We start from the raw sequence: 26034 nt of genomic DNA, 5'->3' as shown, positions 1-26034 counted from the left end.
CATTAGATGAAGTCATTGAGTAAAAGTCCATCTGTTTGGCCAGATTTAGAACTAGAATGCAGAATTAAAATTACATTTAATATCCTACCAAATACCAAGCAGTCCTTGCAATTTCTATATCAGAAACATAGATACTGTGACCATGACTAATTCAAATGTAAACTTCTAACACAGTAAGGCCTAAAATTATTCATCCACTTGGCAGACTGAGTACAACTATAAAAAACAACCCATATGCTGTGCAGTGAATAAATGGTCCGCCTCTAAAAATTACACAAAAATGCAGTGGTGACAAGTGTTTCACTTGCTCTTTGGAGTGCACCAATATTTTTTTATTGTTTTGAAAATATTCTCATCACCTTATCTGCAAATTTTAAAAGGAAAAAGAAAAGACGTTCCGTCAGTGTTGTGGCTGACGGCTTTAATTCAACATGTTAAAAACAGAAAACATACCTTCACATGCATTATGTCCAGGAGTCTGTTTCCCATTGCTTGCAGATAAGGAGTCAAAGGAATTAATGAACTGTAACTCAGGACCTCCTTAGCAAAAAGGAGTATGATCTATGCTGTACATTAATGTAAACACTGCAGGGAAGTTGAGGCCTTTAGAGACCTTTGAACATAAATTTATGGTATCAAGATGTGTGTAGGTTCCATAACATTTTCTTTTCTCTTCCTTTTCCTTTCTGCAATTTCATTGACTGTTCAGTTTTTTTCCCTCAAAGTCCTGTTTTTTTGTTTTTTTTTTTACATTTCCTCATTCTTGGCTTCTCTTTAGATGTTAAGCACCTAAAAAGCAAAAGTAGATATGCAAAGTCCTCCATGAAAATAATATTTTATTTTCTCTGGTGCAGAGAAAGAAGAGACCCACTCTATTTTCCATTTAGATGCTCCAGCATGGTTTCCTTTAATACTCTTCTGTTTAAATATCTTTCAGGTACTTGTTTTCTTAGAATAGCTCTGGAGCTGAGTGGAATAACTTGTTAACGCAGCGGTTCTTAACCTTTTTAGTGGTACTGAACCCACCAGTTTCATATGTGCATTCACTGAACTCTTCTTTAGTGATAAAAAAAAAAATCCCCCCCAAATTCAAGACATAGGTATATGTTTTTTTACTGGTGCACAAAATGAGCCGTGCATGAACGTCACCTTGCTCCGAAAACAAAACCAACACAGTGCATGAACTCACAACAACGGTATTACTTTATTCTGCCCCCCCCCAAAATATTTCGGCCCCATAAAAGAATTTCAGCCCCCAAAAATATTTTTACTATTTTATGAATTAAAAATAAAATTGGATTTTTTAAAAGAATTTAAAAATTTCTAAATAACTTAATATTTTTAAAAGTCTTTAACAGTTAAAGACTTCATAAAACATCCAACACAACCCTTCCCACCCAGGTCTCATTTAACATTTGACTTCTTGAAATAAATGTAATTATGAAAAAACAGAATGTGTATTTTGAACAACTGACAGCTTTTGTACACAATGCATTTGACAAATTAGCAAATCAGCATCTATCCAGAAAGAGACCTTTAAAAAACCTCAAAAAGTCAAGAGGATGCAGCCCACTATGGGTTTTATAATGTAGGAATGTGGAGATGTCTTGTGGCCCAACAGAAGAAGCAGAAAAAATACAATATAAATAGCTGTCCATCACTGTGAGCCCAGTACTCTGGCCATTCAAGGTTAATGTATTTAACAGGCCTGAAAGGGAGGATTAACCAGCCAGAGCTCAGGAGAGCTGAGGTTAACCCTGAAAATAGAAGGATTTGGACTAAGGATATGAACATACAGCTCTCTAAAATCATACTCTTTTTCATGTAAATTTGTGTGGCACAATATAAGAGTCGTCAAACAGAATTACTGTTCAATGGATTATGATTTTTAAAGAAGACAACACTATATAAACATAATCTTTGGCAGATTGTTTTGCTTATGCACAAATAAAGGAATTTATTGTGACTCACCGTCCTCACTGGTGTGCGTCTCTGTCCCTCCCTCATTGTCCACCTCTTCCAGTGCCCCATGCTCGCTGTAGGGACTCTCACTGTGGGCAAAAAACAACAACATACGAACCATTAGCCACCGCAGAGGTCAAAGCTCTTTTCCAAACACGTTTCTTTCCTTGTGTTATTTTACATCTTTACAAAAAATGTTTCCCTATCAAAAGTTTCCAGAGTAACTTTGCAGATGCAACGATGTTTAATTAAACATAGCAGCCGTTTCAACAAACTATCGTTATCACATTTCTTTGAAAGTCTCATAATCTCCGTCGGTGGTTGGCCCTTTTCTAAAAGCTCTTCTTTTGGCACCGGGCGCTGAGTGCTGGCAGTAATGCCTCACGCCCCTCTCCACAGATTACCTCTGCCAGGAACTGAGAGTCCCCTCTACCTCCTCTCCAGCAAGAAAGGGAGGTGAAGCTGCCAAGACAACAAATCTCCCAAGGGCTTGGTAGGCACTACCGTGGGACATGGCAGTTCTGAGACGGCTGATTAGTTCTAGTCAGGGATAAATCCCTGTCAGCCTCAACAGAGGCCAATAAAGACAGGAAGAAACAAGATATAAACCCTGCTTACAGATGTGGGTCTGGCAAGGAGCCCTAATAAGTGTGACCTGTCTGACTGCAGTTTATGCTGCATTTGGACTAAATCATTGCTGTTTTACCCCAGCAATTTAAGTGATTGCTTCAGTCTGTCTCGTCTATAGAGAAGTCCCTGGGGAGACACCACCAATAAATGCTCTACATTGTCATGTTCTACAGCCACAGCTAACTGGTGTGCATAATTACTCGTATGAACCTCACAGTCAGCTGAAGTATTGAGAGCATACCTACGTGTTTAGTCGGACCTCTAGTGCTTTGGCTCCGTTAACAATAACAAAGCAGAAATGAGAAAACCACCACCACCTGTCAGACTCCTTTGGGAACTCAGTGCAGCTGCATGCAGTGACTTCATTGGGAAGTTTTTGCATCTTTGCCTTTGATGATACATAAGCCATGACTCGAACTATAGACAGTTGCGACAGGAAATCCTGGTAGTTACACTTTAACTTGGATTTAAAAACAGAGATGTAACCATGCATTCAATATTTGCTGTTTTACTGAACATATAGTGCTTTGCCAAAGCGTTGTACTACTTGAACCTTTCCGTGTTTAATTTAATAGACCAAAACAAAATTAGTACATAACAATCAAATGGAAGCAGAACTATGCAGGGTTTTCAAGATTTTCACAAAAAAATTAGAAAGGACAAAGTTGGTGTTCATTTGTATTCAACCCCCACCGGGTCAATCCGATGTAGAGTCACCCTTTGGTGCAATTACAGCTGCGAGCAATTTGGAGTATGTTTTTCTGCTTTGCACATCTGGAGAATAAATTTTTTTTCCCCCTTTCTTTCTTGCATGAGAGCTCAAGCTCACCCAAACTAGATGGAGAGAAACTGTCCTTTATCATTTTAAAGCCCTGCAACAAGTGAGGCCTCGAGTTGGACTACGCCATTTCAATAGATGACAATTGTTTGATCAAAATCATGTCATTGTTGCTCTGGTTGTATTAGAACCTGTGCAGCAAAAAGGTTTTGGACCCTTTTCAACTCTCATACAGTCCTAGTAGAGGTTTGGATGATGCAGCTGTTGTACTGCTGAACATACTTTTAAAAACCATCTCAGTAATAGGGTTCAAGCAAGACTTATTTCTTTGGATAAATTGTAGCAATTGGTTCTTCTAGTGGCTGCACACAACAAAGTGAGTTGTTAACATTCATAAAATAACCTAAACCTGACCTGTGGAGTTCTGCAGCTCCTCCAGAGAAACTACAGGCCTTTTGACAGATCCTTTGGCAAATGCTCTTCTTGCCTGGCCTGTCAGTTTAGGTGGATGGCATTGTTTTGGAGGGTCTGTAGATGTGCTGTTCTGTTTATATTTTCAGATGATGGATTGGTCATGGTTCTGTAAGATGTTCAAACCGTTGGAGATTGTTTCATAAGCTAACCTGCTTTAACTTAATTCCTCAAACATCTTCTGTGTTCCTTGGTCTTCATGGTGCTGCTAGTTTTTTTAATGATCTCTAACAATCTCTGAACAGCATGAGTTAGACTGGCTTTAAATAACATTAAATTACAGATGTACTCTGTAATTTTACTAATTAGTTGATATTTAAGAGCAAATGGTTGAGCTGGATTCTATTTAGGAGTATCAGAATAAAGAGAGCTAGATATAAATGCATCCCACAGTTTTCAAGAATCCGTTGAATAAAAAATACATGGAAGCCATATATCTTTTAACTACTACTTGTTTGTTTAGCAAGTAAAACCCCAGAATAACAAATTAAAGTTTTCACATTGTAATGTAACGAAAAGTTCAACATTTAATGAGGTGCTAATACTTTTGCAAAGTACTATAGGACATCCTTTATGTTCCCTACCAATAGTCGCCACCAGCCATGCACTTCTCGTAGATGGGCCCCTCCAGTTCTTTGGCATCAGGAAAGATGGTCTCATGGTGGATGATGATGGTCTTGATGATCTCATTCACATGAGCCTGGCAGGAGACCTGGTCTTGGGTGTCTGGAGTAGGCATTAGCGTGGGACCAAAACATATGGCCAGGTTGTATGGGTCCATCATGTTCTCATCGCTGTACTGGGACAGACTGGAAGGAGATACAAGGAATTGAACTTTTTTTTTTTTCCAAAGAAAACGTTCCTGTAACAAAAAACTTCAAACAAACCTCAATAAAAAGAGGACAAGCTTTGGTATCTAGGATTAATTTAACTAAATGTGTAGACTCACTGGTTGAGAAAGGCAAAGAGGTAACGCATCACAATGAGAACCGATCTGGGAATGGTTATGAGGATCTTTCGGATGTATAACGCTCTCTCATACAAGTTGTCTATTCCTAAAACAGAAAAACAGAGACACCCAATCAATGAAACAACTTTATCTCAGTCTAGGGAGTGGAGGCTTATCCCTATACATTCCTTGCAATGACAGATTCGGCGAGGTTATTTCTTTCCATATGGGGTTTATTTTGGGGTCAATAATTGTTTTAATGTTCTATCAAAGTACTGTGTTGTAATATATTTGACAAAGTAGAAGTTACATACCTTGGGGATGAACAAACGTGATAATATTGTGAAACGTCGATCGTGATTGTTTTTTAAGGTATACATCTGTATATCAGACATTCAATTCCTCATGTTCCTCCAATGACAGGAAAAGGAAGAAGTGCAGGAAGTTTAAACTATTCACTGACGACAGCGAGGATGACAAACAGTTTCTCCTGTGCTACATGAAAACAGCACAGCTTGGAAACAGTTGTGGGTTGAGAACAACCCAAAAAGAGAGTAAAAACTCTGCAGTAAACTTTACAAACATACCTTTATTTAAAGACCAAACAGTGAAACTTTTTCTGCCAGAGCACTTCTGAGACATCTGAGACAAAGCCAGCACTTGTGTCTTCCACCGGCATATCATTTGTTTCACCTGAAGCAGCCTGAATGTTTTACTTGGAGAGGCAGAGGCTGTGCCAGCTTGCTAAAAATAGCCACGTCATCCTCCAGCCTCTCTGTGTCATCTGGGATTTGGGCTTCTGGAATATTTGTGATGCGTTTCATTTTTCATGAATACCTAACTAGGTCTCTGTGTGGTTCTCCAGACGACAAAAGCTAATATTTAGAAGTCTACTTCGACGTAGGCTTTGCCATTAAGGCAAATACATCTCAGAGTACCTCTGCACAAAACATCCTGGCTGAAGATTACAAATCCATTACAAGCAGCATTTGGTGATGGAAAAAAAACAGAGCAGGTACATGGAAAATCTCGTCAGGTGTGGGCATCTTGAAATGGGGAAAAAGTTATTTTACTACAGAGTCTGTTGGGCCTGCAGGTCATACTGTAATCACTGGAGAGTAAACAGGGAATCCCCCATCACTCATCCAGAATAACTACATGATGGTGAAACCAGGAAAACATCCAACACTTCATCATCTTCTATTCACAACACAAATACTCAAAAGATTTAAAAGCTTTACAACACAGAGTGCACATGATTGTCCCTCAACACAATCCCCACAAGGCACCACAGCAAGCATGAGCACACGACTTTGTGGAAATTCAATTGTTCTTCTGGAGAAAGAAAACTCCCCACACGTAAAGCATGAAAAACAAGCTGTACCTAAGTAAAACATAATATCGCTCAGTGTGACTCTAAAGTTATATTCATGTCTGGCAGAGCCATGGGTATCAATGAAGGATAAATACACTTTTACCTCACATTTCTTGTTACCAAAAGCAAAATTAGTTTAACCAGCACAACTATTAACCCTTAATATGATGACAAGTGTTTAAAGGTAAAGTTATCAAGCTAAGTGGCATGAGGCTAACTTCAGAAAGGTTTCTTGATGAATTAAAAAGCACTATCAACTTCTTTTCTATAAAGACTACAGTCAGGGAAGAATAGTCTTTTTGCAATTTGAAAATTGTTTGTTCATGGTTCATATGAGCAGAAAAGCGTAATATGAATTCAGTCCAAGTGAAATGAGAAAAAAGTATACTATTCTGCAAAATGAATTTTTCAATTTATTTTGCTCATATCTTCGTATGAAAAAAAACAACAAAAATTTGATATGAATTATTTTCAAAACTAAAAATCTATGTTACTGTGTATTATTTCATTGGGAGTATATTTTTTTAACTTAAAAACATGAAAATAGTAATATTTTTCTTAAAGTGAAGTAAAGTAAATGAGTCCACTCATATCTAGTTTAAAGATAAATCAAAATTTTCTAATTATGGAAAAAATATTGTAATGAGAAGCTTTTTTTTTTAACATAAGGTCAGGTTGCTTTGGACAGGTTTGTTCCCTTAATAATTTAAGATGCAATTTGAAAACAGGTTTTTTTTATACTCAGAGAATCATCTTTTATAGCTGCTAAAGAGAAAAACTTGTGAAATTTCTATCCAAGATCCACAATATTTTTATTCTTTTAAAAAAATGATTAAAAGAAAAATCACAGAAGCAATACAGATACAAAATGTAAACTTACTGATGCATGACAGCAGGTCGTTAAATCTCTCTTTGGGGAAAAGAGGGTTCTCCAGACCGCGGAAGTAGAGCTTGAGAACACCAGCCACCGAATTGATGTCATGATTATCCTCATCATCTGTCAGAGGGTCGTTTCCTAAAATGCAATAATAGAAACATCAGCAGGGCTGCATGTCATAATACAAATATATTGTCTAGGCAATATTTGTGTGTGCAATAAGGACTTTGGAGTCTAACTGCAGTAGCTGGCCACACCTGACATGAATCAAAGTGGCCAAGTTTTGGGACAATTCTAATCCACTGTAAATATGGATTTATGAAAAAAATATATATACATGGTTAGGATTTTGCTTTAATAATAAGAGAATCTCGCATGTATTAAAAAAAATGGATAAAAAGTAATTTATGATAATCCTGTAACTGAAGTTGTTCACCTCTCTCAAATGAGTTCTTGATGTCGTTGACCTCCAGCTGGGATCCAGACACACGAAAGATCCCTTGATGCTGGAGGCCTTTAGAGCCAAAGACATAAAAAGGCAAAGATAGAACAGACTTAGTTTCTAAGTCGACCTTAATGAACATACAACACAGACACAAAAAACCCCTCTCAACTAAAACGGTTTTCTTAGCTGGTCGTAAAAAGCACAACTTCCTTGCTAAGCCCCTTCACTTTGCTAATTAAAGACAGTAATGAGTCGAGGCGACTGCAATCATGTTTTCCTGAAGTATCTTCCAGCTGGGATTAGGATTTAATGAGGGGAGAGGTCAAGAGTCGAGAGAAAGAAAAATTAGTTTGCCGTTTGCCTCCTTTCAAATTCCACACTAAACTTCATCACAAACTAGGGATCTCCAAAAGCTTTAACTCAAAACTCTGAGAGTTGGTACTAATCTTAATTAAAGACTTTTATATTAGTCCCTTGTTCACAACTCCTGTAAGCTGAAAGCTTCACAGTACATCTGGGAGGCTGAGTGGAAACGTGTCAGCTGCTGAAAACAAGAGTGAATCTGTATTTTCCCAGAACTGTGGATTTTAAAAAGCCACATCATGTCCTCGAATGCTACGTGTCATTCAGCGCTACCATTAGAGAAACAATAGCTGGTCAGATGAGTGACTCACCATATAGATTTATGTAGCGAATACAACTTTCAACCACTCTGGGGATAGCTTGTCCAGAATCCTTCGGGAGAAGAGTAAACAAATTATCAGGATTTTTTTATTTTCTAAAAATCCTGTATACATGTTCTTTAAGTCACATGAATACATGTCAGAGACATACCAATATGCAACAATAACATAAATATCAATAAAGATATGGCAACCTGATGTCTAGCATTATCTGTACATTTAAATTAATTAATTTCCAGACAATAAACAAGTAAAAATGTAGAGTATTTATTTATTTTTTTAACTTATTCTTATGCATCTTCCAATTGACATGATATTGGTAGGGCTCTGACTCTGACAGGTAGTGGTCTACACAAGGGTGGAGGGTCCTACCATTGTGTAAGCATGCCAACACACAAGGTCAGAAAAGTTTGGGCAAAAAGGGAAAGCTGATTGCTGAGAACCAGAGAACAGACTGAGTTGATTCCATGAATTTGTTTACTCATACCCACTTTCAGAAATCGCCAAGTGTTATGAAACAGAGGTGTAGACTGCGCTTCTGAAAGGCAAGTATAATTTTAGATGCTTAATATTTGTCTGGAAAGGTCTCTGTAAACCTTACATGTATTTATGTTGTACATTAAATTTGTAAAACTCTAGGCATGTGACATTTTCAAAATGTAGATTTCTAATCTTATTAATTACTGGGTTAAAAAAAATAAGATGTTTACCTTAAAATTAGGGATAGGGTAGGATACGTTTCCTTTTCTTTCAATGCTAATTGGTGCTAAAGAAGGAAAATGTTGACTGCATGATACCGAGCTTCCTTCCCTACAAGTCTGTTTCCTGTACTTATACTTGATTTAATTGTAAACAATTTGAGAATATGGTGGATTCCAAGTTAAAAGATTGCATTAAAAGCTATGGCAAGGATGTTTTGAGGTGCTTTTAGTTATGTTAAGAGCATATCTAGAGACCTACACAATATGGCAGCCAGGGAAGAAGGACTAAAAGTCCAAACCTAGTAGTTTCATAGATGTAGATGTGGACTGCCCTTTCATTCTGATTTTGTGATCTAATGACAGACACAGACTCTGAATTCTTTTCAATCATACAGTGGATTTGTTTACAGCCCTCAGGGGTACACAGTGGGTCCAAACAGAACAACCATGCCAATATTGATTACGTTAATTTCAGTAGAGTTGATGCACTGACCAGGATGCAGCTGCAGTCTGTACCAGCATGTCTTTTTGACATGTGAAAGTGGGACCACTGACGAAATGCTGATGTGGGTGTGTGTCAGATTATCTTTTGAAAGAGAAAGTCTTCAACTCAGTCTGTCAAAAGGTTTTATTTAGAAGAATACATAATGGAATATTCATCATGTTAAAAGAATGAGCAAAGTAAAGAAGCACAAGCTTCCGAAACCGCTTCGGAGTCTACCTGATGTCGAGTATGTGAGTTCCTGCGTCCGCGGCTAAAGAGTAAAGGCAAAGAGGGACAGAGGAAACCAGAAGTAAAGAGAAAAAAGAAAGACCCAGGTTAGAATCGCACCAGCTGCCCACCTAAGCTTATAGCATAATAGTACCTGCACTCCACCCTGTGCTGTTATCAAACCTACAAAGTTGAGACTTTGTGATCTGAAAAGGACCAGGCAGTGTTGTTGGGTATGGACCGCCAGCCAGAGGCAACGAGGGGATTGGAGGAGAGAGGCAGCCCACCTTATCAGCCTGGCGTCTGCCCCCTGACTGCCATTTACCCTGCTGTTTCCACTGGCTGAGGGGAGAAAATCTCTGCCAGAGCGGCTCAGACGTGCCAGCTCAGCAGGAAGCCCGGGGAGCTGACGGACACAAATATTTAGCCCACCAACTGCTGCTGCTTCCCTCCTGCGACCCTTCAAATCTATCAATGCCACCCTGCATCCCAGAGGCAGAGCGCCAGAGCTCAATGACTCATGCTGATGGCTTCCAAAATCCATCTTAGCAGAAATCTGTTGTTGGTTAACAATAAATCAAAGCTGAGATGCTTTGGGGGAGCCCACCAAAACGGTCAGAAAGCCAGAGTGGAAAATAAAGAAATGGAAAGAATAGGCGGAGAACAAAAGCCACCCAAGCAGATGTTAAATCTGTACCTTGATAAATGACTCCAAATTTCCATTAAATAGCTTAACATTGAAACAAGAGCGGGGTCTAGACCGCCGGGGGCCAGTGAGGGTTTTGTACAGCCCATTGGGATGTCTACTGTAGAATACAAAGAATGCATTAGAAAAAACAAACATCTCAGTTTATTGCAAAAGGCTTGTACATGGTGTACTACTTCTTCAAACTGTTTCATGTCCTCCAAAACCTTGAAGTTTGAGCTAAATAATCTTTAAATCCCTTTTACTCCACATGACAGACAGATTAATGAAAACTTCTTACAACTATTCACTTTTTTTTCTGCAAGATATCTCGGGCCACTGAAATGTCAGAGCTGCTGGGAGCATCCTATGTGTCGGGATCCATCTCATGACAGACTCTGCTGGGAACAGCCTCTGCTGTGCTGTGAGGACGTGTGTGTTGGTGTGAGAGGCATCATGCAGTTTCGCTTCTCGCCACCTGTTGCATCCCAGGTGCTCACCTTTTCAGCTCTGCTTCCTATTCATAGCAACAAAACTGCAAGGGCCAGGAAAACTCTTAAATATCAGACCAAAAGATGAAATCTGAAGAATTTAAAAATTTTTTTTGCTCTTATGGTTGTTGCCATAAAAGGCTTTCTTGGATAAGATTGTCGAGCTGGGCTACTTGATTGAAAAAATGTACATTTAGGAAGTTCTGTCCACAGGCTGACACATTTATTTAGATCTTACCGACACCTCGTGACATGCTTTGGTCAAAATACAACATCCCCACACAGTTCTTTTCACCAGTTTCAAACTACACAAAATGTAACAGGATTTGAACCTGAGGCTGGTGGACTTGATTTTAAGGAGCGAGAAATGCCACAATCTAATAACTACATAAATATTTGAAATGAATAGATCAAACAAATAAAGTAATTTAAAATATCATGTTAATTGTATCCAACATTCCAGTGCCAAAATGGAAGGAATATGCTGTTAGTTGTGCCTTACATTTTAAGTGCAGTAAGGCAACTGTTGTCTGCAAAGGTTTCCTTGTCATGCTGCTTCTGTTTGTAAGATCCTTATGAAGTCAGTCTGAGCTGATCATTGAGGGGAGACGCACTTTAACCACCGCTGCTGTTGTTTTAAATACGATCTGTTAATTCCACATAAACGTCGGCTCTAAAATGACTGCCAATCTCCCAACAATCGAGAATTGAACTGCAGAGTTTCGTCATCCTTGCATTGAAGCTGTGAAACACCTCGCACGCTTTGAAAGCGTTGGTTCTGAAGACTCCACCTGCACTCTGCCTTACAACATGAATAGCAGCAGATGTGTTTGCATGTGGCAGTGTTTGCATGTGTGTGTGTGTTTTACCTTGTGGTCATGTAGTCAGCTCGATGGCCTGCAGCAAGAGGAGAGACGAAAAAAATAACAGAGAAGACGCATAAAGTTGGAGTTGGTGCACATGCCAGGACCTGTCTCGGGTGTCCCGGCGGTGAAATGTGCACACGGTTAGTGAAGCGTTTGAAACCTGCCATCTGTCTACTACCGTTGGCCCCTTGAGCAGCTAAAATAAATCCGCCACACAGGACCATGTTTGCTTTTATGCTCACACGTGTGCACTCTAGCTCGCAGTCGACACAAAACGCTACATTACAAGTTCAACAGATACAAGAGCCAGGGCATGCGGACCTTTGGACATTTTCTGGCCACACAATCTACAAGTTTTGACTAATATAATAAGATTAGAAGGAAAACATCTACTTTAACATTAATGATCAGAAGATGCTTAAATTTTATGAACAGCATAAAACCTGCTGCTGTGTTTGACCGACTCATGCTGTCCTTCAGCTCCGTGACAACGAGAAGATGAAGTAGCATGAGTCAGAAAAAGCAGGCCATTCTCTTCGTTGCTCAGTCACGGATTTGCTGCTCATTAACTGGGCAATTTTACAGAGACCACCAGGAGTGAAGGTCACCACAGGCACCGACTGAGATCCCACCAAAGGGGAACAATGAGAGCCCGATCCAGTGAGAGCTAGCCGTCTAATACATGGCAGTCTTAAATGGGGAGCAAAGTCAGTAAGTTGGATAATGCAAATTAAAAATCCCTTTCACTTGTGGCTTGAATGACTAAAACCCAGATTTCTATTAGGACGTTTTTCAAGAATAGGGGGGAAAAAAGTTAAATACAGGCGTTTGCAAGAGAAAAGACTAAAAGTAGGACAACTTAATGTTCAGTGTATTTTAAGGGAATTTCATGTGATAGATCAACGAAAAGTAAAGCACCATTGTAAAGTGGAAGGAGGAAGATAAAAATCTGAAAAGTGTGGGCTCCATTATTTACTTTCAGTCCCTCTGACTAAATATTTTATTGTACTTAGTCTAATTGATTTTTGCTTCCACCCATTTTGAGCATCTAGAGACTTAAACTCCCCCCCCGTTTGTTTTTTGCAAAATAGCCCAAGTTCAGTCAAATTTCAGACAGAATCAATTTTCATGTCTTGCCAAACATGTTGGTTGGATTTTGGTTTAGTTTGGCTGAGCCAGTCTAACACATGACTATGCTTTAATCTAAAGCCTTTTCATTTTAACTCATTATAATGAAAAGGTCAGTCTTTTAGAGCCTCTGACAGTTTTTTTTAGGATTGTTCTGTGATTAGCTCCATTCATGTTACCATCTACACTGACTAACTTCAATGTTGCTGCTGAAAACAAAAAAAGCAGCCTCACATCATGATGCTGCCACCATCACAGTGGGAATGGCTACATGCAGCGTCAGTCACACAACATTTTGCTAGGTGACATTATGGTTTCAGCCGACCAGTGCAGCTTCCTTACAGGGTTGCTTTGTCCTGTCTGGGCTGTGGCTCTCAGGAGCTCCTCTAGAGTTACTGTAGGCTTCCTGGCTGCTTCTGATGAGGGGGTCAGCCACATCTAGGTAGATACCTAGCTCATTTTTAGATAATGGTTTGAAAATTGTTCTGTGAGATTTTGTCTTTTGTAAAGTAAAGCTTCTTTAAGCCTCACCACAACCACAACCTTGAGGTATCCCCCTGTTTTTCTTTGGTTCTCACAAACGTATGAGAGCTTCGCTAATCAGCTGTATTTGCACTGAGATTTTATTATACACAGATAGATACTATGTCCTAATTAGGTTATTTTTAAATGGAACTAAGTGAATTTTATTTGGGGTGTCATAGAAAAGGAGGCTGAATATATGGATACAATGCACTTTTTTCTCCTACTTCAACTTTCACAGTTTTGCTAGTCTATCAAATAAAAACCTAATGAAATGATCAAAATTTTGTGTCTCCAAAAAGAATTAAAGCTTTCATGGGAGAGACTGGAGGAAGCACAATAACAGGGTGCGAACGAGCACAGAGGAGGGCAAAAAAAGGACTTTGACCGTACCGTCACCGAGTGTCCTCTTCAGCAAGTCGTGTTTGGCCTGCAGTTTGGAGATGAGATTACTGCCCTCCAGAAACTCGCGGAATTTCTGTGGAGAATTGAGAGTAATTACACGGCCGCCCCGAGTGCCAGCCAGAGAACCAGCTCTTGAGACAGCAATCACTGATAAGGCAGCCAAGGGCAAAGGACATCCTAAAAGCCTTTTTAAAGCTTTTATCAGAACATGTCCATCTTCCAACCAGTCCAAGATAGCAGTTTGCTTTCACAATATAGAGATGTTTAGGGAGAGTGAGACCTCTGCCAAAGATAATCAATTTCTAAGTAAAAAAAACAACAAGTACATTTAAGTGAATGTAAGAGCTTTGATGTGAGGTAAATTTTGTTATAAAATCTCTGATATGCATTTTAATTTCCTTTCAAAATAAGACACACATCAAATATTTATGTTTTCTTTCTGTCTCTCACCATGAAGTAGAACTGCTCAGTTTCCTGCTGGTTGGCTCTTCTCTTAGCGATGCTGGGTTTGCTCAGGAACGTCTCGGACACGGTGGACTTGACCGATTCTGTGGAGCGGCTGTGGTGGAAGCACTCGGACACATCATAGTCTTCAATGGTCACCATATCCTGGATGGTGGTCAAAGTGGCCTCTGATGTCTTTTTCACCTGTCGATCAGAAGAAGAAGCTATGATCAAAGTACAAAAACAAAACCAGCTTAAAATCCTGATATTGCCTCCTCACAATTACAATGTCACCATTCCTCCATTTTCCTCCTACTCTCTCCAAAACACTCTCCATCTCATGACACTAAAAAATTCAGGTGCTTTCTGACAAGATATACAATCTTTAAAACCGCAGGCTGCTGAACATGACTCCCAGCCAAAGCAATCAGCTTGCATGCACTCAGAGGGGCTGGAGGTGAGCGGTGCTGGCTGGAGATGGTACATCCACTTGCAGCCTTCAAAGATTCATTTCCATAACCCCTTCTAGCCTGTCAACGCTGCTTCTCCTGAAGCACATAAATATCAGGGTTTTGGCCAAGCATACTCTTCTCCATTCACTACAAAAAAAGTTTAAGTTATCCAAGAGCTGCAGGCCATGACTGGCTTTATATGGTGACATAAGACTATGGGACAAGCAAAAAAGAGTGAAAGTGCATCCGTAAAAACCCTGCAAATGGCAAATGTTTGATAATCAAACATTTGTGTGTGTATATATATAGTTGTTGTTTATGTTATATATATTCTCTTGTTGTATATAAGAAGAGAATGAATCATTGATGCGGAAAAGCTCCGGAGGAAAAGAGGCCCGGAAGGTGCAGGAACAAAAATAACTACCTCTCTGGAAACTTTGACCGGTTGACAGGGAGATATCCTGTCCGAAAACAGAGGGCTGTGACCATCTTAGTTCTGTCTGCTGCACGGATTGAAGGGACCCTGATTACAAAAAAAAGATTTCCTTCCAATTATTCTTAATGATCCCAGTCACCTTTAACACAAAGATAGCATCCCCATTTTTCAGGTACTACTTAGCAGGTCTGACCTCGATGATATTTAAAGGACAAGGTAGACTGGGGATGTAAATAGTTAGACTTCATCCAGACAAAACAATTAGAGCTTGTTTCTCACAAGCTATTTGACCTTTAAGTCTGTCTGTGTTCAAAAGAGAAGACCCCCCGCCCCCGGAAATAAAAGGCTGTCTTCTCTTCCTGTGATGGATTACAGTGCTGAAACATGTCTTCAAGCACACAGTTTGGATGTAGTCTCAATGTTATCCAACATGTCATTCGGATGAAACAAACTACAGGTTTGAACATGAGTAATGACAGAAAAAAAAAAAATAAATAGATAGCGGACTCTAAACTCTTAAAAAGTTGATTTGAAAAGAATCAAAAGAAGTCCTAAGAAAATGCAATGTATTGTGACATTCATTCACTAGTTACACACTGAGTGTGTTTAGGATCCCTCGCTCACCGGCAAGTCCCATCCCGGGTGGCCCCTTCAGAGGAGAGGGGCCCAGCTGTCATTATGAAAACAGAAGCCATGCATGCATGAGAATGTCTCCCAGTGAAAAAGCTGTTGAGTTTATTCATTATTCAGTGGACGAATAGTTATCGATGTTCACTTCTGGGCTCAATTACGACACAGCTCACGGGAAAACTCTTATATGCCCACCAGGCCCTGCGGCTGTACTACAGACCTACACAAAGCCCCATGGGTGGCGTCAAGTTTATTTTTCTGTGCTAAGCTATGTCTAAAAGCTCGCTGTCAACATTTCAGCTTCTGGATTATTAGTGTGGTTTATTACAAAACTTCATTCTGGGAGCCAAAAATAACTTTTGCACTGTCAAAACCTGAAATACTTCCAGCTGTGACGTTTTAAATAAGTGTGACTCTCCAGGTCAGAAGGAACCCATCACTTAGCAGTTATTTCAGCATCTATCAACACATCTCTGAAGCCAGACTGCAGTCCGATAGCTTTCAACAGACCCTGCAGTAAGTGTGTAATCTGCTTATCATCAAGCTATGAACACAGACAGACACCAGCTTTGATGTGTCTCCCTGAAATGTATCTGGAGAAAAATAAACACTCCCTTCAGAAGAGATGGCATGAGATTACCAGAAGTTCGTGTGAAAAATCGTAGGAACAACATCTCAGTCGGCTTGTGTTCTGCTTTGAGGACACCAGGCACCAGAGAAACATTAGTGTGAACTTTGGATAACACGAAGGTGATCCAAAGGAGATCACCTTTGTGTGACTGGAAGATTATTTAATCCAAAAATTTGACAAAGCAAAAAGGTGGACTAGGGAGCAGAAAACAAAACTGTCCTTGCAGGAAAAGGTTGATTGCGATTATAACAGTGAGCCCCTTCCAGCTGAGTTGAAATCCAGGGTCAGACTTCCCATTTTGCACTCCACCCACCAGTGAATTATTCAGCATGACTTCTTTCACCAGTTCAGAAGTGCTTTGAGGATGCAGCTGCACTTCTATAAAACTCTGCCCTGTATCTTTTCCTGTCCACATAACGACAGACTCTCTTTTAGGTTTGACAGTGGAGCTCGCAGGTCGCCGCCATGCTTTGAGAGTTTGTTTTTCAAGGATGAATCTGGCACACCATGCCCAGGAAGAGAGGCCATCTGGTGATCCGTACATGAGGCTGTAGTGCCCTCAGATTCTGACCCACCAGGACATCCGCAGGCGGACAAGGACACGAAGCAAACCGGGGCTTGTCAGCTTCCACACACTCAATGTACAAAGTGGGTTGGAGGTGGTGGTGCTGCATGTTCTCAGAAATCCTGCAAACACCGCAATTTCAACTGGGCCGACACTGAGCATTTCTCTTTCAATTATGGGCAGATAATGTAAAGAATATACAGAAACTGAGTGCAGTGCATCATGGTGGCAGTAAAAGACATTTAATTTGGGGAGTGAACAAATGACATTTCCTGTGATTTCAGGGGCAACGTTCTTTATGCAGAAGAGTCACAACATTACTCTGCTAAGCCGGTCTCTGCCTGTGGCGTCATGCTGACCTGATGATGAAGAAATAGATTCCTATGGACAACTTTCTCCTTCCTCTTCATGTTAAACATAAGTGTCATGCCACAACTATCAAAAAACTATACAAAGTGTTTTTTTGCACTTTGATTTTGTTGCTGCTGTGCAGAACCTGCTGCAGGCAACAAGTGAGACCAGGTACACTTTACGTACAACAAAGACAAGCACAGAACAGAATACTTCTGTTTCTTCTAACTATGCCCTCTAACTGGTATGTAAGGGCAAATAAAGCCAAAATAGAAGCACAGATGTTGAATTTAATTTATATAAATTTTGTCAGTTCACGTGGTAAAAGAAAATCCAGGTTTCATTAAAGAGAAAGATCACATGCATGTCATGTTAAGAGTGGCAGCAAATGAAAACATATTCTATAAATGGGCAACTTTCAGGCAGCATTTCATACTCATCTTACTTTCTAACATTTACTTTAAATTCCAAATGGTTTGGAATTCATCCATAATAAAATGCCACAGGTACAGACAAATAGCGAGTAAGTGAACTTGTAGAATACTGCAATTAAATCAGGCTATGGCTGTTAAATGCATCAACTCCCAACTTAAGTTTTTTTCTGTTTTTGCAAAGTTCAAATGAATCATAGAGTTCGTAATCTGCCAATCTTTTAAAAATCTATCATTGCCATTTGAATATTTTAATGGCCAAACCAACAACATATCTCATCATAAATAATGTGCAAGCAACCAAACATCCAGATGTAAAAAAAGAAAGAAACAAGTTAAACGTGAACATGGTTGCAAACACTGATTGCAGTTAATTTTTTCATTACCACTTTTGCTGATCAGTGCTAACTGAGAAGGTCCCCTGAGAAGGACCTGCTTCTGTCTGGATTCTACAACAGAGTAACTAAAAGCTGCTAGAATGCCATCTACTATTTCACATGCGCTGACAGGTTTAACACAATGACATTAATGCTGATTGTTTTATGAAGTATTTCAAGAACTCTGGCAAGTGTCCTCTTTTTGTGGAAATCAAGAAATGGTCACTGAAAGCAATTGGTTGCACTGAAATATATATGGGGGGTTCAGACTAAATTGTACTGAGCAGCTTTCAGATTTTTGATGAAGAAACAATGTATCTTACTTTGTGTTATCACATTACCCATCACAAGAAGAAAGCCAATAGTTTGCACTGAGGTATGTGGTTTTAATATGTCACAATGTGAAAAATTTAAAGGAGTGTAAATTCCTCTGCAAAGTGGCGCACATTTTTCTGGCAGCAGGTTCAGACATAAAAAGGCACAACTTGCATTTCTTTTGCCATCCAAATATTTTGATCAGAACTTATCTATTTTACTAACCTCTTGTTGACGTGCAGAAATAGGAGCTACAATGTCAACTACTTAAGTAAAAGAAAGCATGACGCTAATCTGTTTTTGCATGGTGAGATATGTAGCTAAATGCAGACCTAAGTTAATATGGTTTGAAAGTGTCAGGATCACTAAAGATCTGAGTGTTGACTCAAGATATCAAACAGTGATAGATGTTATGGATGGTGATACATGTGTTCCTGCTACTTTGTATGAGTAAAAGTAAAGGAGGACAAACACAGAAAAATGGAGGGCAATAACATCCATCCATCTATTTTCTAACACCCTTGTCCCTAGTGGGGTCGGAAGATGCTGGTGTCTATCTCCAGCTACGTTCCGGGCGAGAGGCGGGGTTGACCCTGGACAGGTCGCCAGTCTGTCGCAGGGCAACACAGAGACATACAGGACACACAACCACACCAACCACACCTAGGGAGAATTTAGAAAGACCAATTAACCTGACAGTCATGTTTTTGGACTGTGGGAGGAAGCCGGAGAACCCGGAGAGAACCCACGCATGCGCAGGGAGAACATGCAAACTCCGTGCAGAAAGACCCCGGGCCAGGAATCGAACCTTCTTGCTGCAAGGCAACAGTGCTACCAACTGCGCCACTGTGCAGCCCGAGGGCAATTACAGATGCCTGAAAAAGGAGAAGCCGGTCAGGCATAATAGAGCAGTCAGGCAGATGTGTGTGAGTGCACAGTGTTAAAAAAAAGGAGCAGTCAAGGCCTTCGTTCTTTTAGCTCAGCAGCATGTCGAGTTGCTTTCTCACACAGATGCAACAGAAAATAGCAACAGACGTTTGCGCAAATAAAAGACCTGTGGTGAATTCTTGCAGAAACAAAGGAAAAGGACTTTAAAACTATCTATGAAATATGAAATAGATGAACATACATAAAGTGTAAATATGAGCTTGTGGATTTTCTGTATATGCGACAAACACTTAAACTTGAATCTTCACATCTATTATTTTCTCTTCCAACCTTGTTGAGGTCAGACAAACTTTCTTTAGCACCTTTAATTCTCTGAAGTTCTTAGCCTCTTTTATCCAAAAGTTAAGTCAAAGAAAGGAGATGTATTTATAATGCCCCCATAAATTTCTGGGTTATTTATTTAAAATGCAGAGCACCATCTTACCTCTTCATTCTCAATCTTCAGAGTAGCCAGTCGAGACTGCAACTGCTGGAACCTGAGAATGAGCTCCCCATTGACTGGCGGTTGTGCTGTGATATGGCACACCTGGAAGAGAGAACCCGTCTTTATATAGTAATAAATCTTTTCCACATTCTTCTTTAATTACAGAGCAAACCTCAGTGACTTCTGTGAACTGAAAGGCAGACAGCCACAGAAGAAGAGCTACCAAACAGACATGATATCAGCAAAGTGGCATCCAGGCAATTAAACTACGAACACATGTTGAGCTACTTAAAGTCCAGGGGAAGGAATAATGCTTGATTTGCGAAATGTAGTGCCCTATAAAACATGATGCTGAAGCCTGTTCGCAATAAAAAAAAAAAAAAACTGCATTGTAACACCTACTACTAAAACCTCATTTCATTATGTTTCATTATGTTTGAGATTGTTTCTCATGAGCTTAGAGCTTAGATCAGACCTAAAAAATCCAACCGGGCTCTGAGCCCTTAGGGATTGTGTCCAAGCACGATCCAACCCAACTAATTAACTCTAATTAGAGACCCGAGTCCGAAGTAAACCCGACATATCTTAAACTGATACCAGTTGAAAATCCTCCCAGATCTCTGACTCTGCTGGTTATTAGTTATTGTCCGGTTTTTAGCTTCTGTTTAACATATTCCAGCTCCATTGCGTCGTGTAGCTGAAGGTTGAGTCAAGTGCAAATCTCCTGGGATATTTGATTGATGGGAGCGGAAAAAAATCTGCTTTATGTGCGCATTAGTTGTGCTGGGCTTGTTACAGTCCAACTTCTGCACCTTCCTTTCCTTAAGAGGGTAAACTACCTTCTCCTCTATTTAGACTACAATAAGTAAATGAACTCAACTTTATATTGTGAATTCTTGTTTAGTTTTCTCTAAGATGTATATTGTAGGCTTATTAAAAGTGCATCACAAAAGCTCCTTGACTACTAACTGTTTGATTTTGGCCCAATCCACCTCCAATTTCAGATTGGGTTCGGATCTAAACTCTCCATCAGCTACAGCAAAAATTAACTGTGAAACTGCTACAAAACTGCCACCTCTCATCAATACATTAGTTAAACATACTTCGTCCCCCATGTGAGACTGGAACTCAAATTTGGCCGGTGGGCAGAAGGCTGTCGGATACATCTCCATAAACCTCTGTCGGTCACTCCGTGGGTCCAGACTGTCCACTGCATTTTCAATGATATCTAAACCCTCGTGGCGCGACGTTTCCAGGTTGTACTCTGCCGAGAGGTAGGTCCGCAGAGCCCGGTTCAGACTTGCATGATATCCCAAGTCGCAGCACTAGATGGATTAAAACAGAAGAGATTAGATGAGCAATTTCCAGCAAAAGCAAGAAAATTTAAATGAATATACAAGAAATAAAACATGATTTATCAGAAATTGTGATGTATGAGAAGAAAAAAATCTCTTCATAAAATAAGTAATTTGTTTGTATATTTTCTAATGGCTTGTAAAATTAGGATTTTTCGTACACAGCTGACTTGCAACTTTAAAATTCAAATAGAGAGCATCAGTAAACAAACAACACCATGAAGATCACAGAAAACAGCAGACAAGAGAGCTTTAAAATGGGATTAGGTTATAAAACAGTATAACCTAGTGTGCTGGAAACCTAACTGGAAGAATCAAGCTGCGAGAATGCTTTTCTTTAGCAGGACAAGGAAATTTGTCAGAGTTGAAAGGAAGACAGATAGAACTAAATACTGCAATACTGGAAGTAAAACTAAATAAAATACTTACCTTCCAGCAGAACAATAATCTTAAGCATACAACTGTAGCTACAATGGAGTGGCTTTGATAAAAGCACCAGTTGTGTATTAGAATGGCCTTGTCAAAGTCCAAAAGTCCAAAAATGCAAATTTAATTGAGAACTTGTATCAAGGTTTGAATTTTTTATTTTTTTTCTAGAGAAATAGCCAGAAATACTTGATATTTTCAACTCAAGAGATTGACCTGCCCCAAAAACAGGCCCAGTATTTTTCACAAGCCTTTCAACAGACATTAATGTTAAATTATTTTCCCTTTTTTGTCTTTGAACAGATGATAATCCTATGAGAATGCTTAGTTTAACAAGATACACAATAAATGAAAAATCCCAGTTTCACCTTTAAATAGAAAAACATTTCCATATTTTTAAGCCAAGAGTGTTACATAACATGAATGTTATGTTCGTGTTGCTGAGTCCTAACACAATGAACCTCATCTTATTCTATGACACATGATTCATGGTCGTACATTTCAGTGCCTGTTCTGAAATCACTAAGAAACAGAGTTTCTAAAAATATTTGACTCTTTCAGTCTTTTCCACAATTTCCAGTTTCCTGTTGGACTTAGGGATGGAGTGAGAGATGGAAAGATGGACAGAATAATGAATGGGAAGGATGGACAGAATAATGAATGGAAAGGACAGATGGATGACAATGACACATTGAATTAAATCTGTAAACAAAACATTATTCATATCCAGACATGGAAAATATTTACATCAAATTCTACATTTTTCTGGGGTTTTCAGCCAAGATGCAGGGATGTTTCTGCTCCACCTGCTTGAAAGCAGACGTTGTTTTCGACTATGAAAAGCCTCTCCATTAATTTAAAAATATGTGCAATCCTGCACACACACACAGCTCCTGCAGAGTGCATCCTACATAATATCACTCAACCACATACAGATACACACACACACACACACCCTGGTGAGATGTGAAGGCCTGTGAGCAAAGCAGGGAGAGGGGTAATTTCAGCACACAGCATGCCGCCTGAGAAGAAGCTGCATGTCTCTCCATCCTTTAGTCTTGTTCAGAATACTAAAACCTAAAATCTCGCTAAAAACCAGACCTTCCCCTGCTTCTATAGAAATAACTGGGAGGAATGCAGGTGAGCCGGATCATAAATAAGTCATGGACATGGCAAAAGGATCCAGCTAGAAAGTCTGCGTATACAGCAGTGACAAGAGATATGATTGATTACTAAAAGTGCAATGATTCAGAAACTGATACAATTTAGATTTATGGTAAACAAATGTAAACCTTTATTTTGACAAAAAATAAATATGATGCGAAACTACCTCCTTTCATTAGAAAGAAAAAATCTTCAAATGTTGATCTGGGCGAGAAGCCATAAAAACGATGATTTCAAATTTTGCTCTAAAACCCAGAAAACTTCCACGAAAACTTTATTTCGTCGTGTGGATTCATACTCACATCAATTAAATCCGACAAGTCATGGATGTAGTACTTGAAAACGGACGCGTTTGTCGCTTCCAGTGTCAGCAGGTACTCGTTCCGCGCTTTGATCGACTTCAGCTTGTTTTCCGAGTACTTGGCTTGACGCTGTCGAGAGAATCAGAGGCAGCAATGAGGAACAACACAGCGAATGTGACAGGATACATTTAATGAGTAGAGAACAGGCTTTTTGACAAGTGATTATCGCTTTATGCCTCTGCAGGGAAGGTGAATCACAGAGCTGAAACTGGATTACAGGCAGAAAGAAAGTTTCCAATAAACATTAGAAAAGACGAGCAAGACTGTGGTATAAATAATGAGAAAAACAAAACCAGAAATGGAAAAAAATTCAACAAAGGAAAGAGTTTGTGCTCTTTGATTCAGCCGGATGCCTCAGTCGTCTTCATCCCACACCAGACGGACATGAGACTCTTAGTCACATTTCCCGACTGACCAGTGGGCTTTGACTCAACATCATTCATATCTCAAGACTTTAAAATGCATTCCTGGAAAGGTTCTGCTAAAACTGTTCGTTCCTACAGGCTTTAATCATTTCCACAGATTTTTAACAAATTGCAGGCCTGTTGTAAGGGTGAAACCTCTTCTTGTTTGGCTGTGAAAATGCTCTCAGTGTGTTTTCCTTTAAATGGGTCAACGGATCTGAGAGGTGTGTACTCTTGCCAGAACAAAACACATTTTCTGTCATTGTTGGAAGTGTTAAAACTATTATACAATATTATGTTTTCTTTCAACTACTTATAGTAAGTGGCAGAAACATTCTTACGCCTACAACTTTTTCTCATTTTACGATTTTAAAGCCACAAATGAATGTGATACTTTAATAGTTTTATGATATTTTTGCCACTAAAAATGTGAAAAATAGACAAAACCATGTCGTGGTAAACCAACTCTGCATATTGCCCTGGACACAACATTCCCACCATTGAACATGGTGGCGGCAGCATCATGATATGGGGATGCTTCTGTTCATCAGGGACGCTAAATATGAGCAGAGTTTGTGGGAAGGAGGATGGAGCTAAACAAAGCTAACATCTAGAAGAAATCTTGCTGAAGGCTGCAAAATTTAGAATGAAAGAGTTTGCATCAAAGCATGTTTTTACTTCCCAATTTATTAATTACCTTGAGGTAGTCTACAAAATAAAATCCAATCAAAATACATTGATGTTTGGGGTTTTAACCTGACAAAATGTGAACGCTTCAAAGATTGTTAACATTTTTTAAGGACACTGCAAAAACGGCAACAGGGAAAGCAACTTGTAAACATCTTACTTAGTTTTATTTAAATATGATAATTTAACTACATTTCTTTAAATTAATTTCAATATAATTTGCACTATTCAAGCTTCTTTTTCACCTTCTCTTTTATTTTCTCAATCTTCTTCTCCATCCGTATGCTGAAGACAGGGTCCCCCCTCCCAATCTGCTTTTCTTCCTGCTTCTCAGCATCCTTCAGCTTGCTCTCAGCATTGATGCTTTCTGAGTGGTACATGTGGTAGGTCTTCATCACCTGTAGATGCACACAAAAATAAATCGGACAAAGATTCAAGGAAAACAATCCTCATTGCATGAGGAATACGCCGTTTGTCACTCAAACTGCGTATTCATTACATATCAGATAATTTTGTCTCACATCCATTTCACTTTGCAGGATGAATTATCTCAGGGTGGACCGTACATTTATAACATTGAACCAACACAAATAAACTCAGTGTCTGGGAGTCTTTCATGAAATCTATTTTTACTGTGTTGGCCTTTATGTCGGCTGTCTCTGTAACATATGTTTCTTGAATGATAATTCCAACTCTGTGAGCTCATCTCTTCTTGCTGCCAGTTCATCAGTGCTTCTGTGTTTTGGAAACACTCAGAGACACTTCCTGCAGCCTGAGTCATCACCCAATATGGAAGGAGTTTGTGTGTTAGTCATACTATATCCACGATCAATTAGGAACTGACTCACTTGTAAGTAGTAGGTAGACTATGAAACATGAAAAAAAAAAAGTTCAGCAGAGCTAAAAGAAGATAAAAGTGCTCAGAAGGAAAAGCAATTATTGGAGCTTTAAGGAGGATGATGGAGAGTGTAATGATGGAGCCAGCTCAGACCAGACCTTACAATATTGTGTTCGCAAAAATGAGACCGGATTTTAGCTATATTTTTGGAAAACTGAGAATCTCTGGGGTTTCTTCCCACGTAAATACAAATCTGATTAAAAACTCTGTATAAACAAGCCTAGTCACTGGACAATAATTCAGTCCACATTTGACTTATTCAAATAGAAAAAACCCCATTACTGGATAACCTTTAAAACTGAAGTAGTTTCTTAACACAAAGTAAGTTGTCATGAATGTTTTTCCACCTCTCCTTTACTATTTGGTACCATTACATCTTAGAACCAATGACTTTGCTTTGCGTAGTTTTAGTACACATGCTTTTAACTCAAAGCAGACAAAGCAAAATAGATTAGAAACTTTAAAGATCATTGTATTGTTCATATTTTATGCTTACACCCAAGCTAATCCATCCATCCATCCATAAACCACCAGAAGTAAGGATTAAGGTGAAGTACACCCTGGACATGTTGCTAGTTCATCACTGGGCCAAAGAAAATGTAGAAAATAATTAGTTCTGGAAAATAAATCCTTCTTAGGAGCATTATTTGAAGCTATGAACCTATAAAGCTTTATTTAACCTAACATGCATGATTCTGGACTGCTGCAGTCCAGAATCATGCATGCAGAACCCACACAATCCCATAAAAAATGCTAAAACAAAACTGATTTCATTGAGAAAATAAAATGTTCTATAGTCTTTCTATTTAGGCGTCATTATTGATAATAAATATATTTTCATTCTATGTCCATATACCGCAGTAAACAGCAGCAGTGGTTTCACCTGGAATGAACTTTCTCCAGCAAATTATAGCTTCAAAACCTTTTTCTGAAACAAGCTTGTCTGCTCAAAACCTCAACTTCAGTCCGGAGACTCTCCCTTCTCAGAACATAAACATTTTACACCCAAACTGAGTTATTTTTGGATGAATGGAACAACACAGATAACCCTGAT

At 39.2% G+C, this 26034-nt stretch overlaps 1 protein-coding gene across 4 annotated transcripts in view; it reads right to left on the bottom strand.

The window, feature by feature from the left end:
* Positions 1-26034, bottom strand: part of srgap1a (SLIT-ROBO Rho GTPase activating protein 1a) — an 84362-nt gene that overhangs the window by 13887 nt on the left and 44441 nt on the right. For 3 of the 4 annotated variants that reach the window (XM_044126078.1, XM_044126077.1, XM_044126075.1), the window contains exons 5-18: positions 24328-24480; positions 22932-23060; positions 20788-21009; positions 19685-19786; positions 14131-14328; positions 13669-13753; positions 11629-11656; positions 10281-10389; positions 8162-8222; positions 7479-7556; positions 7046-7180; positions 4791-4896; positions 4426-4650; positions 1972-2051 (exon numbers count right to left, since the gene is read on the bottom strand). In XM_044126078.1, coding sequence (XP_043982013.1) covers positions 1972-2051; positions 4426-4650; positions 4791-4896; positions 7046-7180; positions 7479-7556; positions 8162-8222; positions 10281-10389; positions 11629-11656; positions 13669-13753; positions 14131-14328; positions 19685-19786; positions 20788-21009; positions 22932-23060; positions 24328-24480 — 1711 coding nt within the window. Of the gene's footprint in view, positions 1-1971; positions 2052-4425; positions 4651-4790; positions 4897-7045; positions 7181-7478; positions 7557-8161; positions 8223-9592; positions 9627-10280; positions 10390-11628; positions 11657-13668; positions 13754-14130; positions 14329-19684; positions 19787-20787; positions 21010-22931; positions 23061-24327; positions 24481-26034 lie in introns of all 4 variants that reach the window. The other variant, XM_044126076.1, reaches the window with a different exon arrangement.

Source organism: Gambusia affinis, linkage group LG08 (assembly GCF_019740435.1).
Source record: "Gambusia affinis linkage group LG08, SWU_Gaff_1.0, whole genome shotgun sequence".
Lineage (NCBI taxonomy): Eukaryota > Metazoa > Chordata > Actinopteri > Cyprinodontiformes > Poeciliidae > Gambusia > Gambusia affinis.
Note: the sequence above shows the minus strand (reverse complement) of the source record. Positions and strands in the feature narration are given on the sequence as shown.